The 17,664-nt window shown below is 37.4% G+C and overlaps 1 protein-coding gene across 2 annotated transcripts in view; it reads left to right on the top strand.

The window, feature by feature from the left end:
• Positions 1-15,870, top strand: part of LOC136252648 (ABC transporter A family member 9-like) — a 41,934-nt gene extending 26,064 nt beyond the window's left edge. Inside the window, exons 17-31 of one of the 2 annotated variants that reach the window (XM_066045174.1) lie at positions 4,588-4,688; positions 4,735-4,823; positions 6,234-6,309; positions 6,360-6,430; positions 6,857-6,953; positions 7,004-7,098; positions 11,279-11,353; positions 11,641-11,718; positions 11,770-11,881; positions 11,931-12,013; positions 12,064-12,115; positions 12,163-12,273; positions 12,320-12,379; positions 14,957-15,082; positions 15,687-15,870. In XM_066045174.1, the coding sequence (XP_065901246.1) occupies positions 4,588-4,688; positions 4,735-4,823; positions 6,234-6,309; positions 6,360-6,430; positions 6,857-6,953; positions 7,004-7,098; positions 11,279-11,353; positions 11,641-11,718; positions 11,770-11,881; positions 11,931-12,013; positions 12,064-12,115; positions 12,163-12,273; positions 12,320-12,379; positions 14,957-15,082; positions 15,687-15,799 (1,339 nt within the window). In that variant the 3' untranslated portion in view covers positions 15,800-15,870. Of the gene's footprint in view, positions 1-4,587; positions 4,689-4,734; positions 4,824-6,230; positions 6,310-6,359; positions 6,431-6,856; positions 6,954-7,003; positions 7,099-11,278; positions 11,354-11,640; positions 11,719-11,769; positions 11,882-11,930; positions 12,014-12,063; positions 12,116-12,162; positions 12,274-12,319; positions 12,380-14,956; positions 15,083-15,686 lie in introns of both variants that reach the window. The other variant, XM_066045173.1, reaches the window with a different exon arrangement.
• The last annotated feature ends 1,794 nt before the right edge of the window (positions 15,871-17,664 follow it).

The following is a 17,664-nucleotide window of genomic DNA, read 5'->3' as shown; positions in this document are numbered from 1 at the left end:
CGTGTGTTAACTGTGAGTTGACATGTGTTAACTGTGAGTTGATGTGTATTAACTGTGAGATGATGTGGGGATTGGTGTAGTTTCTTAACTGGCCGTAGTAGGCTAAGTGATTCATGGATCAGAGTTTTAGTATTAAACAATCAAATACTGATGAATACTATTGTAGCTCTATCTCAGAGATATAGCTACATTATCACCCTAGTGATCCCTTCTTGTTTTGTGGCTTTATTCGGTGATCCTATTTCTCTTTTGAAATTTCCTTTTTAAACCAGACGTGGGTACGCCAGGTTTACTGAAATTGTTTTTGTAAAAGTGTGTGTGTGTGTGTGTGTGTGTGTGTGTGTGTGTGTGTGTGTGTGTGTGTGTGTGTGTGTGTGTGTGTGTGTGTGTGTGTGTGTGTGTGCGTGTACCCATCTATGTTTGTCCATACGCACCCATGTGAGCAAATCCTTTTACTGGTAAAAGCAGTGAACATTAAACACTAAATGAAACCCGCATTAAACTTGAGCATTGGCAAGGTTTGCACTGTGAGCCAGTTTCTTTTCGCCAGTTTGAAATACGGGTGTAGCAACTCTCTATAAGCTTAGTGAACTACCTTCCTATTGGGTTCTTCATGTATTTAACTACCGAGTAACACCATAGCAGGTCTCTTAGGTTACTAGGAAATGTGTATCTCTTTGACTCGAAAAGAGCTTGTCCCTATATGTATGCATACGAAAATGAAGTGTAGCCTTGAGGTTTTGTAGAGAGAAATTGCGGGAAAATACTATAGAAAACTATAAAACAATTGAGAAGATACTTCTATTCGTACACACTAAGTTGTTGAAGCAGTTTGTTTGAAATGCACTTCCTTAGAAATGCATAGCAACTTCACAAATTACAAAATCTGAAATTACAACAACTGTATGCATAATGGATTATTACAAAACAGAAGCCTTAGTTAAAATACATTTCCAGCTATATAATTGGTTATAGAAGTAGCTGGTTTTTAGAAGTAGCACAACATCAACTTGTTTTATTAATCTAGTAGATATGTGTGACCCATTGGGTGAAAACCCGATATTTATCAAACTTCATTTTATGTGTTTGTTTTTTTTTTAGTGGGTGGTTAAAGTTTCAGCCTTACCTGGTACTTTTGGAGTTATAGTGATAGACAGTAGGAAGAGCAAAACAATTGATTTTTCAGTGCCTATACAGAAAATAAATTACAGGTGCTCATTTCAGTCATGAGTGCAACAAGTTACGAAGTTGGGACTTGTGTCGTTTTATTTACCCTGAACCGGGGCATTTATCAAGATATAGATTTTACCCATACCATTCATCAAGATATAGTTTTAACCCATACCTTCATCAAGGTATAGTTTTAACCCATACCATTCATCAAGATATAGTTTTAACCCATACCATTCATCAAGATATAGTTTTAACCCATACCATTCATCAAGGCATAGTTTTAACCCATATACCATTCATCAAGATATAGTTTTAACCCATACCATTCATCAAGATATAGTTTTAACCCATACCATTCATCAAGATATAGTTTTAACCCATACCATTCATCAAGATATAGTTTTAACCCATATACCATTCATCAAGATATAGTTTTAACCCATATACCATTCATCAAGGTATAGTTTTAACCCATACCATTCATCAAGGTATAGTTTTAACCCATACCATTCATCAAGATATAGTTTTAACCCATACCATTCATCAAGATATAGTTTTAACCCATACCATTCATCAAGATATAGTTTTAACCCATATACCATTCATCAAGATATAGTTTTAACCCATATACCATTCATCAAGGTATAGTTTTAACCCATACCATTCATCAAGGTATAGTTTTAACCCATACCATTCATCAAGATATAGTTTTAACCCATATACCATTCATCAAGGTATAGTTTTAACCCATACCATTCATCAAGATATAGTTTTAACCCATACCATTCATCAAGGTATAGTTTTAACCCATACCATTCATCAAGATATAGTTTTAACCCATATACCATTCATCAAGGTATAGTTTTAACCCATACCATTCATCAAGATATAGTTTTAACCCATACCATTCATCAAGATATAGTTTTAACCCATACCATTCATCAAGGTATAGTTTTAACCCATACCATTCATCAAGATATAGTTTTAACCCATACCATTCATCAAGATATAGTTTTAACCCATACCATTCATCAAGATATAGTTTTAACCCATACCATTCATCAAGGTATAGTTTTAACCCATACCATTCATCAAGATATAGTTTTAACCCATACCATTCATCAAGATATAGTTTTAACCCATACCATTCATCAAGATATAGTTTTAACCCATACCATTCATCAAGATATAGTTTTAACCCATACCATTCATCAAGATATAGTTTTAACCCATACCATTCATCAAGGTATAGTTTTAACCCATACCATTCATCAAGGTATAGTTTTAACCCATACCATTCATCAAGATATAGTTTTAACCCATACCATTCATCAAGATATAGTTTTAACCCATACCATTCATCAAGATATAGTTTTAACCCATACCATTCATCAAGATATAGTTTTAACCCATACCATTCATCAAGGTATAGTTTTAACCCATACCATTCATCAAGATATAGTTTTAACCCATACCATTCATCAAGATATAGTTTTAACCCATACCATTCATCAAGGTATAGTTTTAACCCATATACCATTCATCAAGATATAGTTTTAACCCATACCATTCATCAAGATATAGTTTTAACCCATACCATTCATCAAGGTATAGTTTTAACCCATACCATTCATCAAGATATAGTTTTAACCCATACCATTCATCAAGATATAGTTTTAACCCATACCATTCATCAAGATATAGTTTTAACCCATACCATTCATCAAGGTATAGTTTTAACCCATACCATTCATCAAGATATAGTTTTAACCCATACCATTCATCAAGGTATAGTTTTAACCCATACCATTCATCAAGATATAGTTTTAACCCATATACCATTCATCAAGGTATAGTTTTAACCCATATACCATTCATCAAGGTATAGTTTTAACCCATACCATTCATCAAGGTATAGTTTTAACCCATATACCATTCATCAAGATATAGTTTTAACCCATACCATTCATCAAGATATAGTTTTAACCCATATACCATTCATCAAGATATAGTTTTAACCCATATACCATTCATCAAGGTATAGTTTTAACCCATACCATTCATCAAGGTATAGTTTTAACCCATACCATTCATCAAGATATAGTTTTAACCCATACCATTCATCAAGGTATAGTTTTAACCCATACCATTCATCAAGATATAGTTTTAACCCATATACCATTCATCAAGGTATAGTTTTAACCCATACCATTCATCAAGATATAGTTTTAACCCATACCATTCATCAAGGTATAGTTTTAACCCATACCATTCATCAAGGTATAGTTTTAACCCATACCATTCATCAAGATATAGTTTTAACCCATACCATTCATCAAGATATAGTTTTAACCCATACCATTCATCAAGATATAGTTTTAACCCATACCATTCATCAAGATATAGTTTTAACCCATACCATTCATCAAGGTATAGTTTTAACCCATACCATTCATCAAGATATAGTTTTAACCCATATACCATTCATCAAGGTATAGTTTTAACCCATATACCATTCATCAAGGTATAGTTTTAACCCATATACCATTCATCAAGGTATAGTTTTAACCCATACCATTCATCAAGATATAGTTTTAACCCATACCATTCATCAAGATATAGTTTTAACCCATATACCATTCATCAAGGTATAGTTTTAACCCATACCATTCATCAAGATATAGTTTTAACCCATACCATTCATCAAGATATAGTTTTAACCCATACCATTCATCAAGATATAGTTTTAACCCATACCATTCATCAAGATATAGTTTTAACCCATACCATTCATCAAGATATAGTTTTAACCCATACCATTCATCAAGATATAGTTTTAACCCATACCATTCATCAAGGTATAGTTTTAACCCATACCATTCATCAAGATATAGTTTTAACCCATACCATTCATCAAGATATAGTTTTAACCCATACCATTTACAGCACAAAGTCTGTTCAAGCTTAGATATAGCAATGATGGTTGACGCAATGTAAACAAACACATGTAACTCATGTTTGTACAGAAACAAAACAAAGATATTTTTATTCTCCGTGAAAAGATGAATGTAGTAATGTATTAGATATGTCAATTCGTCTTTTTTCAGTGATTACTGAAACAATTAAAACGTATGTAATATTTTGTAGCATGCAATTCGATAGCATTATCTCAAAAGACGAAGTTATGCAAACAAGTTGGAGTTTTGCTGTTTGCTAGTGTATGTTCTATTAGAGTATTTGAACAGTGCTATACCAATTGATGAGATGAATGACTAAATTTCCCATCACATCCACATATAAAATTGATACACTTGTGTTCACCCCAGTGTACGTATTTGGGAGTGCTTGTACTTAATTTGGCTTCACATGTAAAGTTACCATGGTGATGCTGTTATTCTAATTATTGCTCACCAGGTTTTTTGGCTCTTTAATGTTTGGGTTGCTGTTTGTCTACTTGTCCTACATCTTCCCTGGAGAGTTTGGAATAAGGAAACCCTTCCATTTCCCAATTACTGGTAAGAAATTATTACAATGTCATCACTCATTGATCACGTGATCCAGACCCCATCAAGTATTTTACTGGTCGAGACATTATGAGGCGTAACCATGACAACTCAAAACATCATCGACTACCATCTGTTACTAACAGTGTAAGTATCCACAGTATACAGTAGACCCTTATAGTAGTGTTGAGCTGAATCCTCAAAAACATTTAATAACTCATGGATGCAATTACACACAATCTTGAAATTTGTAGTACTGCTTGACCTGCTAAAAATATCAAATGTCTGCCATAATATTTATGGCCAGTCAAAATTTTCACCATACATTTCCTATGGGGAAGCCATAAAAGTACACTGTCGATTACGACCCTTTCCCGAAGCCAAATCATACGTATCTATTGTTGACACCTTTGCTGTCATCACTAATCATCTGGTTGGCTGAAATGTTAACTCATTTAGAAAAAATCCACTTTTAATTTTTAGCTGTTATTCAGGATCCAGTTCAACTTGTACATACTATAGTTATCCGACCCTCATTTGAAATAGGAAATGACTGTTTTGTTGGAGTATTTTAAGTACATGTGTATGTTCTAATAGAGTATTTCAACAGAGCTAATGAATGGGCTTCAGTTATCTGAACAATTCACTGAACACTTTTACCATTGCCTGAGCACATTGGGGTTCGGATAACCAAGGGTGTGCCGTACCATACCATATCATACCATACCATACCATATCATACCATACCATACCATATCATACCATACCATACCATACCATATCATACCATACCATACCATACCATACCATATCATACCATACCATACCATACCATACCATATCATATCATACCATACCATACCATATCATACCATACCATACCATACCATACCATACCATATCATACCATACCATACCATACCATATCATACCATACCATATCATACCATACCATACCATACCATACCATATCATACCATATCATACCATATCATACCATACCATACCATACCATATCATACCATACCATACCATACCATACCATACCATATCATACCATACCATATCATACCATACCATATCATACCATACCATACCATACCATATCATACCATACCATACCATACCATATCATACCATACCATATCATACCATACCATACCATACCATACCATACCATATCATATCATACCATACCATACCATATCATACCATACCATACCATACCATATCATACCATACCATACCATATCATATCATACCATACCATACCATACCATACCATACTATACTAATACTAATACTACAGGGTATACTATACTATACATGTCTTAGCAAGCTCTCAAAGTTTAAGATGTAGTACTGTAAAGACCAAAGATGTTTGTCCCAACAATCTATTGAAAGAGGACAACTTGTTTAGTACAATAGGCATTGGTCCCTAGTGTCTGTTATAAAGAAGTGTCTAGTGTGTTACAATCTGTATATTCTATACTGCATATTCCATTCCATGGTGCATGTCCTATACTCCATAATTATAACTCTTCTATGTCACAGCAGTCAGATGAAGACATCAGAGATAGCACATCATTACATTATGAAGTGGAGGAAGTTGATGAGGATGTGAAGGCTGAGGGTAATGAGTACTATCCTGATCTGCTGTATTCTAACTGTTTGGTGCTGTAGCTGATGCTATAGATGATGCATTCACTACCGGCTATAATGTTTCAATAGTGATGTCACAACTGAGGAAAGAGGTGTGTTCTTTATACATAGGGTACACACACTCACATACACACACACACACACACAGACAGACACACACACACAGACAGACACACAGACACAGACACACACACACACACACACACAGACAGACACACAGACACAGACACACACAGACACGCACACACACACTACACACACACACTCACACACTCACTACACACACACACTACACACACACTACACACACACACACACACTACACACACACACACACACTACACACACACACTACACACTACACACACACTACACACACACACACTCACACACACACACACACACACACTACACACTACACACACACACACTACACACTACACACACACACACACACACTACACAACACACACACACACTACACACACATGTTATATTACCAGTGGTTTCTCTTGTAGTTTCCTGCTAGTGCTGGCAAGCCAATTCACATAGCAGTTCATGGGATGTCACTGGCAATCCAGCGTAATGAATGTTTTGGATTACTAGGTCCTAATGGTAAGTGTATAGGTGTTATGATGTTATTCTAATAATAGCCCGGTCCACAGGGGCAGGAAAGACAACATTAATATCACTACTCACTGGGTTATATGAACCAACTAGTGGAACTGCTCGTGTTGCTGGTTATGATTTAGCTACTGAGGTGAGTGGGTGTGGCTAGTCATGATCTAGCTACTGAAGTTAGTGGGTGTGGCTGGTTATGATCTACTCCCTGTAGCCATACTACAATCAATTACATATAGCCAAGCCCATGCAGTACGACCCAAAACACTTTCAATAAGTTGCTATCAAAGTTTTATTCAGTGGAATTTTCTACTGACTGACTATAGAGATAAAAAGTAGAGAAACAAGGGAGGCCACCTACACCTACAGATATACTAGACTGCCTGCCAAGGTGCCATGAAGGTATTGTGAGGCTGGTTTCTGGTCAATATTTTTTGTGAGAAAGTACAAATCAAGATCCACAGTAGTGTGTCGTGCGGCCAAGAAGCCAGCACACAACACCGTGAGTATATTGACAGGAAGAAAGAAAATGCAATTTTCACACCTGCGTAGCTCTGTGCTGCCTTTATGAAACAAGACGAATTTTGCTGTGGGCATGTCCGCCAACTTCAGTACTCCACATACCAAATTTGAGCAAAATCGCTTCAAGCGTTCACAAGATACGGGAGTTCAAAAATTGGTCAGTCTCTTCGTTTTTTTCCTTAATTTTCTTCCTCTTTTCGCACACTTACAAAAACTGCCATAAAGCACGAACGCCATATCCGATTGCCTTAAAATTTGGCACACAGAAGGGGGGTATAAAGGTGCATCTTGGTACAAAGTTTGGCTGAAATACGATAAACAGTGAAGGAGTTATTAGCAATTATTCACGAAAAGTATCACCAATATGTTGTCACACCTACAGGGCAAACCGTTTACTGGAAGAAGCTGAAAATCGGTAGGTGAACAAACAGAGATCAGCTAAATACAAGTTACCCTATAGAGATCAGCTAGAAACAAGTCACCCAGTAGAAATATGTGCTGGAAACAAGTCACCCTGTAGAGAGTTCAGCTAGAAACAAGTCACCCAGTAGAGAGTTCAGCTAGAATCAAGTCACCTTATAGAGAGATCAGCTACAAACAAATCACCCTGTAGAAAGATCAGCTGGAAACAAGTCACCCTGTAGAGAGTTCAGCTAGAAACAAGTCACCCTGCAGGTAGAGAGATCAGCTAGAAACAAGTCACCCTGTAGATAAGCTACAAACAAATCACGCTGTAGAAATGTGCTGCACCATGTAGAGAGTTCAGCTAGAAACAAGTCACCCTGAAAAGAGTTCAGCTACAAACAATGAGAGTTTCAGCTACAGTTATGTAAGAAGTCACCTTATTAACTACAGTATGTGATAATCATTCAGTATTAAATACACAAATATTTAATCAGACAAAAAGCTATACACACAATTGCTTCTTTTGCTGCAGTAAAAAAAAAAAAGTTAAAAGGAAGCGCCAAAGCCAGTTTATGGCCAGCTTTGTGGCTTGCAATACAAAAAGAAGTGATATCTAAACCAAAACAGCCAAGCTGTAAAAAAAGAGTGCGGCCCCAAAAGGGCCAGGGTGAAAAAAGATGTGAATCAAAGGTGGCAGCCAAGAAATGGCTGTGATGGTAGGTTAATGGCAAAAAATTTAATAACAATTCAGGTGAATCTACTGTAGTGCCGAATCCTTGGAGGAGGCAATGCAAATTCACCTGAATTGTCGTTATTAAAATTTTTGCCATTAACCTACTATTACAGCCATTTCTTGGCCACCACCTTTGATTTCACATTTTTTCACCCTGGCTGTTTTGAAGGCCACACTCTTTTTTTACAGCTTGGCTGTTTTGGTTTAGATCCCTATTATACAGTACTACTACCATACTGTATGATCCCTACTATACAGTACTACTACCATACTATACAGTACTACTACCATACTATACAGTACTACTACCATACTATACAGTACTACTACCATACTGTATGATCCCTACTATACAGTACTACTACCATACTATACAGTACTACTACCATACTATACAGTACTACTACCATACTATACAGTACTACTACCATACTATACAGTACTACTACCATACTATACAGTACTACTACCATACTATACAGTACTACTACCATACTATACAGTACTACTACCATACTATACAGTACTACCATACTATACAGTACTACTACCATACTATACAGTACTACTACCATACTATACAGTACTACTACCATACTGTATGATCCCTACTATACAGTACTACTACCATACTATACAGTACTACTACCATACTATACAGTACTACTACCATACTATACAGTACTACTACCATACTATACAGTACTACTACCATACTATACAGTACTACTACCATACTATACAGTACTACTACCATACTATACAGTACTACTACCATACTATACAGTACTACTACCATACTATACAGTACTACTACCATACTATACAGTACTACTACCCATACTGTATGAGCATTGAATTATTGAGCTGAAAGTTTTTTTCCCAATAATACTAATCTACTAGAGTATCTAACACACTAGTTATGAAGATAACGTTTTAGGGTTGGAGTTAGCAGAGTAAGGAGAGGGATTGTCCTGGCACCCTAGCTTGCATTGAACTCACCAAAACTTACCAGACAGTGAAAGACACCATTATATGCTTAACAGACAAACATCAAGTTAGGGTTGGGTTAGGGGAGATGGGTAGCACACTGACCTTGCACACTGGTGGTCCAGGGTTTGTTCCTCAGATGTTTTGTAATGTTATTTTAGTAACCTTTTTTACTGTCAGTTCAACAGCTGGTATGTTTATTGAACAAACTTTTGCCTTCAAAATGACAATACACTGTCCACCAACTATTCTAGCGCAATAGAGGAATGAAAGGTGTTCGTAAGTGTATCAGGTGGCATCAAAGCACTTTCCAAGAAATTAAAATAACTGGAGTTTGAATCTATAAAAATACCTCCCAATTAATAATGGTTTTGATTGTAGTAGCTGAGTGTAGCTGACTGCTCTATTAGAGTATATCTTGATCTTTAACACAAATATTTTACCAATGTGTGAGTTAAACTCACCTTCAGGCCAGGAATATCTTATAGAGAGGTGGTTGCCTAACCCAGTGTCCTCCATAGGCCACAATATACAAAGGTTCCCGCCGGGAAGCTACTCAGATTTAGTTACACAAACATGTTCTTGGCTACACTTCACTACAGCACTTACACAACAAGAACAAAGTAGTAAGGATGACCAAATATGGTCAGAAGCCAGCCACAGGTGTAGCTATACTCTATACCAGGAAAGTTGGGAAATTTGACGTGATAGGATTGTAGTGAGAAAAGGTTTGGTTAATATCTAGTACAGATTTGCATTGAACGGTTTGGTGCATTTTAGTTTGGCGGCAAATACCGCTCAATCACCAGACTAAACTGTTCTGCTGTGTGTATACTGTGGAGACAACATTACCGCCTGAGATGACCAGGTTACTACTAGGGCTGGGGGATAGTATGTGCATATCAGAATATCGGGATAGTATCACTATCGGTATCACCTATATCACTTGAAAATTTACTATCGGACAGTAATTAACAAGTAAAATACGGAGAAATATCTGCAAAATACTTCAAAATAATAACTTTTTGGAACAAGAATCAGCCTAAAAGGCTGTTTAATATCTTATGCAAAATACATGCATGGGTACATCCCTCCTTACAACTCTCTTTGAAGGCAACTAATAGGAAATAGGTGAATTATCACTATCGTTTTACTATTGTCTATCGTGAACAGTGTCATGATATCATTCGGACAGTGAAAATTTCACTATTGCTCAGCCCTACTTACTAGCTACTAATAGAACTTACCTTGGACTATAAAGACGTAAATTAATTATTAACAACCGTGCATCGATCTGCAGATTTTGTGATGAGCTTTAATTAGAATCACACGGTAAGATGGTGGCTATAAGCTTATTTCTATGCAGAAGACAACATGTGAGTGTTAAACAATTCTTTAGTAAACTACTATTCACCATCTGGCCACTTTGTGAGAGACCTTTTGTGTACATAGCTGAGTACTGTTTGGGACTGCAAAATTTAAAGCCGGCTGTTATACGAGTTATACAGGACATCTCATTGATTCATTTCTATCCATTGTTTGTGTATTTTATTCCCATTCCATTGTTTGTGTATTTTATTCCCATTCCATTGTTTGTTTGTACATCTCATTCCTATTCTCATTCCTATTCCACTGTTTGTGTATCTCATTCCCATTCCACTGTTTATAGATATCGTCAGTTCACCAACACATAGGCGTGTGTCCCCAGTTTGATATCCAACATGAGTCTCTCACTGCTAAGGAGGTATACATTGACATGAGTCTCTCAGCCAGCTGGTACGGTGTTGGGATGCTGTTTGGTAACCTTTTTGTCATCTGCCAAAATTCTGGTAGAGCCAGTTGTAATAGTTGCCACGTAATGACACAACGTCACTTGAGATAGAACAACTGTTGCTAAGGACACTTGCCAGGAAGTTGTACCCACCATATTGTTGAAGATTACCAGCTTACCATCCTCACATGACACTAGCTGGCTGTTGAGACTAATAGATCATGTGATACTGGTCATGTGATCATATGCCACACCCTCAGCACTTGTTATTCTACGGCCGACTGAGGGGACTAAAATGGGGACATGAAAAACATGTGGTTGAACATGCTCTCAGACAGGTGGGTGTAGTCCAACACAATTCAAACACACCAGTAACCATGGTTACACAGGTCAACCTACTTGATGCAGCCAATAAGAAGTCAAAACAGTTATCAGGAGGAATGAGACGTCGTTTATCTGTTGCAATGGCTTGTGTTGGTAGTCCAGATATTTTGATATTAGGTGAGTATAGGCATTCTCATTAGTTGAATTAGTAGGTGTGACACTATAGATGAGCCAACCACAGGGCTTGACCCAGCAGCACGTCGACAAGTGTGGGAGGTGATTAATAACGTTAAACAGAATAAGTGTGTGGTGAGTGGGTGCGTGTTGTGTAGTAACAGTCAGTGTATCCATGGTAACAGATCTTAACCACACATGCTATGGAGGAGGCAGATCATTTATGTACCAGAATAGGTTATTAAATGAGTTAGTAGTGATTGTGGTATTGAGTTATTGTATAGGGATTATGAACTATGGTAAGTTACGTTGTCTGGGATCACAAAACAGACTCAAGACCAAATTTGGTATTGGTTATCAGCTACAGATAAACTGCCCCCCATCCAAGGTGGAAGGTGAGCACTAATTGGATGTGATTACGTGACATCACATGATTTACAGATGTGGAGCATTTCATGGCAGCAAAATTACCTCAAGTAGTTCATGTGGAAACTTATAATGGTAATGTTGATTTGGGGAATCCCCAATCTCCATGTAATAATTGCTAGTCTCATAATATAAACATCCTATGGTCTGGTAGTAAACAATATTACAAATGGAATCACCAATTATCATCTGGTGAAGTGTCATAACATCCTAAGCCTTTCCTTTTAAAATACTGCAACATCAAGAAGAGCACAATGATAGTTAATGCAGTACACACACCCATGCTATACAGTACACACACCCATGCTATACAGTACACACACCCATGCTATACAGTACACACACCCATGCTATACAGTACACACATCCATGCTATACAGTACACACACCCATGCTATACAGTACACACACCCATGCTATACAGTACACGCACCCATGCTATACAGTACACACATCCATGCTATACAGTACACACACCCATGCTATACAGTACACACACCCATACTATACAGTACACACACCCATGCTATACAGTACACACACCCATGCTATACAGTACACACACCCATGCTATACAGTACACACACCCATGCTATACAGTACACACACTCATGCTATACAGTGCTATACAGTACACACACCCATGCTATACAGTACACACACTCATGCTATACAGTACACACACTCATGCTATACAGTACACACACTCATGCTATACAGTACACACACACATGCTATACAGTACACACACCCATGCTATACAGTACACACATCCATGCTATGCAGTACACACACCCATGCTATACAGTACACACATCCATGCTATGCAGTACACACACCCATGCTATACAGTACACACGCCCATGCTATACAGTACACACACCCATGCTATACAGTACACACATCCATGCTATGCAGTACACACACCCATGCTATACAGTACACACATCCATGCTATGCAGTACACACACCCATGCTATACAGTACACACACCCATACTATACAGTACACACATCCATGCTATGCAGTACACACACCCATGCTATACAGTACACACATCCATGCTATGCAGTACACACACCCATGCTATACAGTACACACACCCATGCTATACAGTACACACATCCATGCTATACAGTACACACATCCATGCTATACAGCACACACACCCATGCTATACAGTACACACACCCATGCTATACAGTACACACATCCATGCTATACAGCACACACACCCATGCTATACAGTACACACACCCATGCTATACAGTACACACACCCATGCTATACAGTACACACACCCATGCTATACAGTACACACACCCATGCTATACAGTACACACACCCATGCTATACAGTACACACACCCATGCTATACAGTACACACACTCATGCTATACAGTGCTATACAGTACACACACCCATGCTATACAGTACACACACTCATGCTATACAGTGCTATACAGTACACACACCCATGCTATACAGTACACACACTCATGCTATACAGTACACACACTCATGCTATACAGTACACACACCCATGCTATACAGTACACACACCCATGCTATACAGTACACACACCCATGCTATACAGTACACACACCCATGCTATACAGTACACACACCCATGCTATACAGTACACACACCCATGCTATACAGTACACACACCCATGCTATACAGTACACACACTCATGCTATACAGTGCTATACAGTACACACACCCATGCTATACAGTACACACACTCATGCTATACAGTGCTATACAGTACACACACCCATGCTATACAGTACACACACTCATGCTATACAGTACACACACCCATGCTATACAGTACACACACCCATGCTATACAGTACACACACCCATGCTATACAGTACACACACCCATGCTATACAGTACACACACCCATGCTATACAGTACACACACCCATGCTATACAGTCATGCTATACTACAAGGTGCAGATGAGCTGTATAGTCTCTCGTTGTTCTTAGTAACATGCTGGTCAAGCACACCTTCATTTCTTGAGTGGTTCATCATCATTGTACCATAGGTAACAAATTATATCCTCTGGTTTTTGTGTACACATGACAGCCATACAATATGCACATTATATTCTAATTAATGCATACTTTTGTAAGGAGTGCATATTATCTGGTTCAGTTTAGTGTGGAGAATTAGACTAGCTCGGTTACCTTGTATTGTTTGACATGGTGATTATCCAGGCACTCGGTGTAGCACAGGTGAATCGTGTTTTTTTCTAAAATCATGGACAATGATACTCAGTGTTAGACACAGCCATAACATACTCTCTGTCAATGAGTTTGTCACAGTATGTAATACCCTCCAACTTTATTAAATAGTGCTTGTAAGATCAAGATACTCTAATAGAGCAGTCAACAAATTGATAGGATAGTCACTTTACAAAAACTACAAGCTACTTAATTTATTTGTAGAAACACTAAAATCATCTACGATTCTCTCTCAGAACTTCAAAAGTATGAAAAATTCCCTGGGGAAAATCCATAGACTTATGAATAACACCTGTATGGCTCAAATTCTATTGTTTAAAATTGATTGACAAAGTTGCCCCCCACTCTGGCCTGCTCTACCAACCTATTATTATGTGTTATTTGTTACTACAGGCAAAATATCTTACAAGATAGACAAGGATCAACTTGTAGTCAGTGAATTGTTTGCTGTTCTTAATTCAGTGAAGGTTCAGTTAGGAATAGCAGACTGGGGAATCAAGAGAACCACACTTGAAGATGGTAAGACTACACTGAGGTTTATACTGGGGTTTACACTGGGGTTACTGTAATATGAGTAGTACTGTTGAGGTGTTGTGATGCAATAGCAAACTTCGAAAACAATTCAAATGTTGTATGCAAAATTTAACAAAAAGAAACTTTTTACTACAGATATCTGTATATCATGTCTAATGTCAAAGGTTCTGGCCATTAATTGTGTAGTTTAGTGTTGTACCAATCTAAAACACATTGATCAAATCTTATACCAATGCCTACACATCTCTAGTAAATGATACTCTAATAGAACAATCGCTGATAAACTAGTACCTGTCTGGCTACACGTAGTTTAACATCAAAGTGCTTGGACCCTCCAACTAAGCCAGTCACTTTCCAGGCTGAGTCTTTATACACACACACACACACACACACACAGAGGGTGAATTATTGTAATAATTAGGCACATGAGGTGAAGTGTTGTAGCATTTCTCACTTGTGTATGGCCACTATAAAGAGGTGGCCTTTCTATGCAGTTGGCCACTAAGACAGGTTCCAATATGAAGGAGGGTGTGTTTGCGATGTTTGCAATCCGTTACTTAGATCACATGATCTTATCTCTATCCCATAGTGTTCCTGACAATTGTTGCTAAGCACCACGATCAACGTACCCCATTGTCCTCCAGAACTTGGTTGTCATGGTTACCATATCAGTCATGTACCCGTAAATCAACTGTGGAATAACAACTACCATATATTAGAATATGTGTGATTATATTATTGATTTTTAGATATATTGTTTAATAATAGTAGAAGTGTTAACTACAGGTGGTCAATAAGGTGTTAACTACAGGTCATCAATAAGGTGTTAACTACAGGTTGTCAATAAGGTGTTAACTACAGGTTGTCAATAAGGTGTTAACTACAGGTTGTCAATAAGGTGTTAACTACAGGTCATCAATAAGGTGTTAACTACAGGTTGTCAATAGAGGTGTTAACTACAGGTTGTCAATAAGGTGTTAACTACAGGTTGTCAATAAGGTGTTAACTACAGGTCATCAATAAGGTGCTAACTACAGGTCATCAATAGAGGTGTTAACTACAGGTGGTCAATAGAGGTGTTAACTACAGGTGGTCAATAGAAGTCTTAACTGCAGGTCATCAATAAGGTGCTAACTACAGGTCATCAATAGAGGTGTTAACTACAGGTTGTCAGTAGAGGTGTTAACTACAGGTGGTCAATAGAAGTGTTAACTACAGGTCATCAATAAGGTGCTAACTACAGGTCATCAATAAGGTGTTAACTACAGGTCATCAATAAGGTGCTAACTACAGGTCATCAATAGAGGTGTTAACTACAGGTGGTCAATAGAAGTGTTAACTACAGGTCATCAATAAGGTGCTAACTACAGGTCATCAATAGAGGTGTTAACTACAGGTCATCAGTAGAGGTGTTAACTACAGGTGGTCAATAGAAGTGTTAACTGCAGGTCATCAATAGAAGTGTTAACTACAGGTGGTCAATAAGGTGTTAACTACAGGTGGTCAATAAGGTGTTAACTACAGGTTGTCAATAAACGTGTTAACTACAGGTCATCAATAGAGGTGTTAACTACTTGTCAATAAAGAGGTGTTGTAGTTATACTGCTGTAGTCACATAAGAACTAAGTCAGGGGCGTATGCAGGAATTTTGAAAAGGGGTTTCCACTATAGCTAAGTGACTGTTATATTAGATTGCCTGACTGCTCTATTAGAGTATCTTGATCTTTTCACCAAAATCATAATTCAGAACAATGCTATAAGTGTTGCTGTCATGTGAGAAACTATTATTTAAAGATTTTAAAATGTGTCCTGATCCATGATAGATTCCAGATTCTAGAAACCTAGCCTGAAGTTTCAATTTCTTAAAGTTTCAAGTAGTGTGTAAAATCACCCCTGTAAGTGGTGTGTAATAGTGTGTTTGGCTTAAGTTGTTGATCACTACAATAATTATAACTGGCCATGAGCTGTGAAATTAATTCACGATCCCATTCCTGACACCAGTGCTGTGGAAAAACAACTTAATATGTGACCAAGTCTGACAAAATGGGGCTGATAGCCAGAGAATACATGTGTTTGCTTAATAATCTGTATCTCCAATTCTGTGTAAGCTATAACAATTCTGTAAGTTTCAGTAAAATCTCCATAAATTTCTCCATAAGTGATAAAACATTTGAATAGTTGTCATGTCCACAGAAAGTGATAAAATTTCAAACTTTGAAATTATGGCCAAAATTTGACAGGCTATATGCCCCATTTTGTCAGACTGGGTCACATATCTCAGTACAGGCCTAGGACTAGAAGGGAAGAAATTTTTATGGGAATACAATGTTTTGTGGATTCCACAACATCTTATCCACAAAATTTAAATATTATGGAGATGTATGTTTCAACTACAAAAATTTTTTGCCTTATTGTATCTGCAACTCATCATTGCTAAACCAATTGGAGCTTAATAAGAGCTGAAACTGTCACAAACCATAGGGGCTGATTGTCTTGTGCCTACATGACCTGTAATTTACCCCCTGTTGAGTAAGACTGGGCCATCAGTCAGTGAGCAATGCAATTCT

Source organism: Dysidea avara, chromosome 4 (assembly GCF_963678975.1).
Source record: "Dysidea avara chromosome 4, odDysAvar1.4, whole genome shotgun sequence".
Classification (NCBI taxonomy): domain Eukaryota; kingdom Metazoa; phylum Porifera; class Demospongiae; order Dictyoceratida; family Dysideidae; genus Dysidea; species Dysidea avara.
The sequence above is the reverse complement of the archived record's forward strand: the minus strand, read 5'-3'. Positions and strand labels throughout refer to the sequence as shown.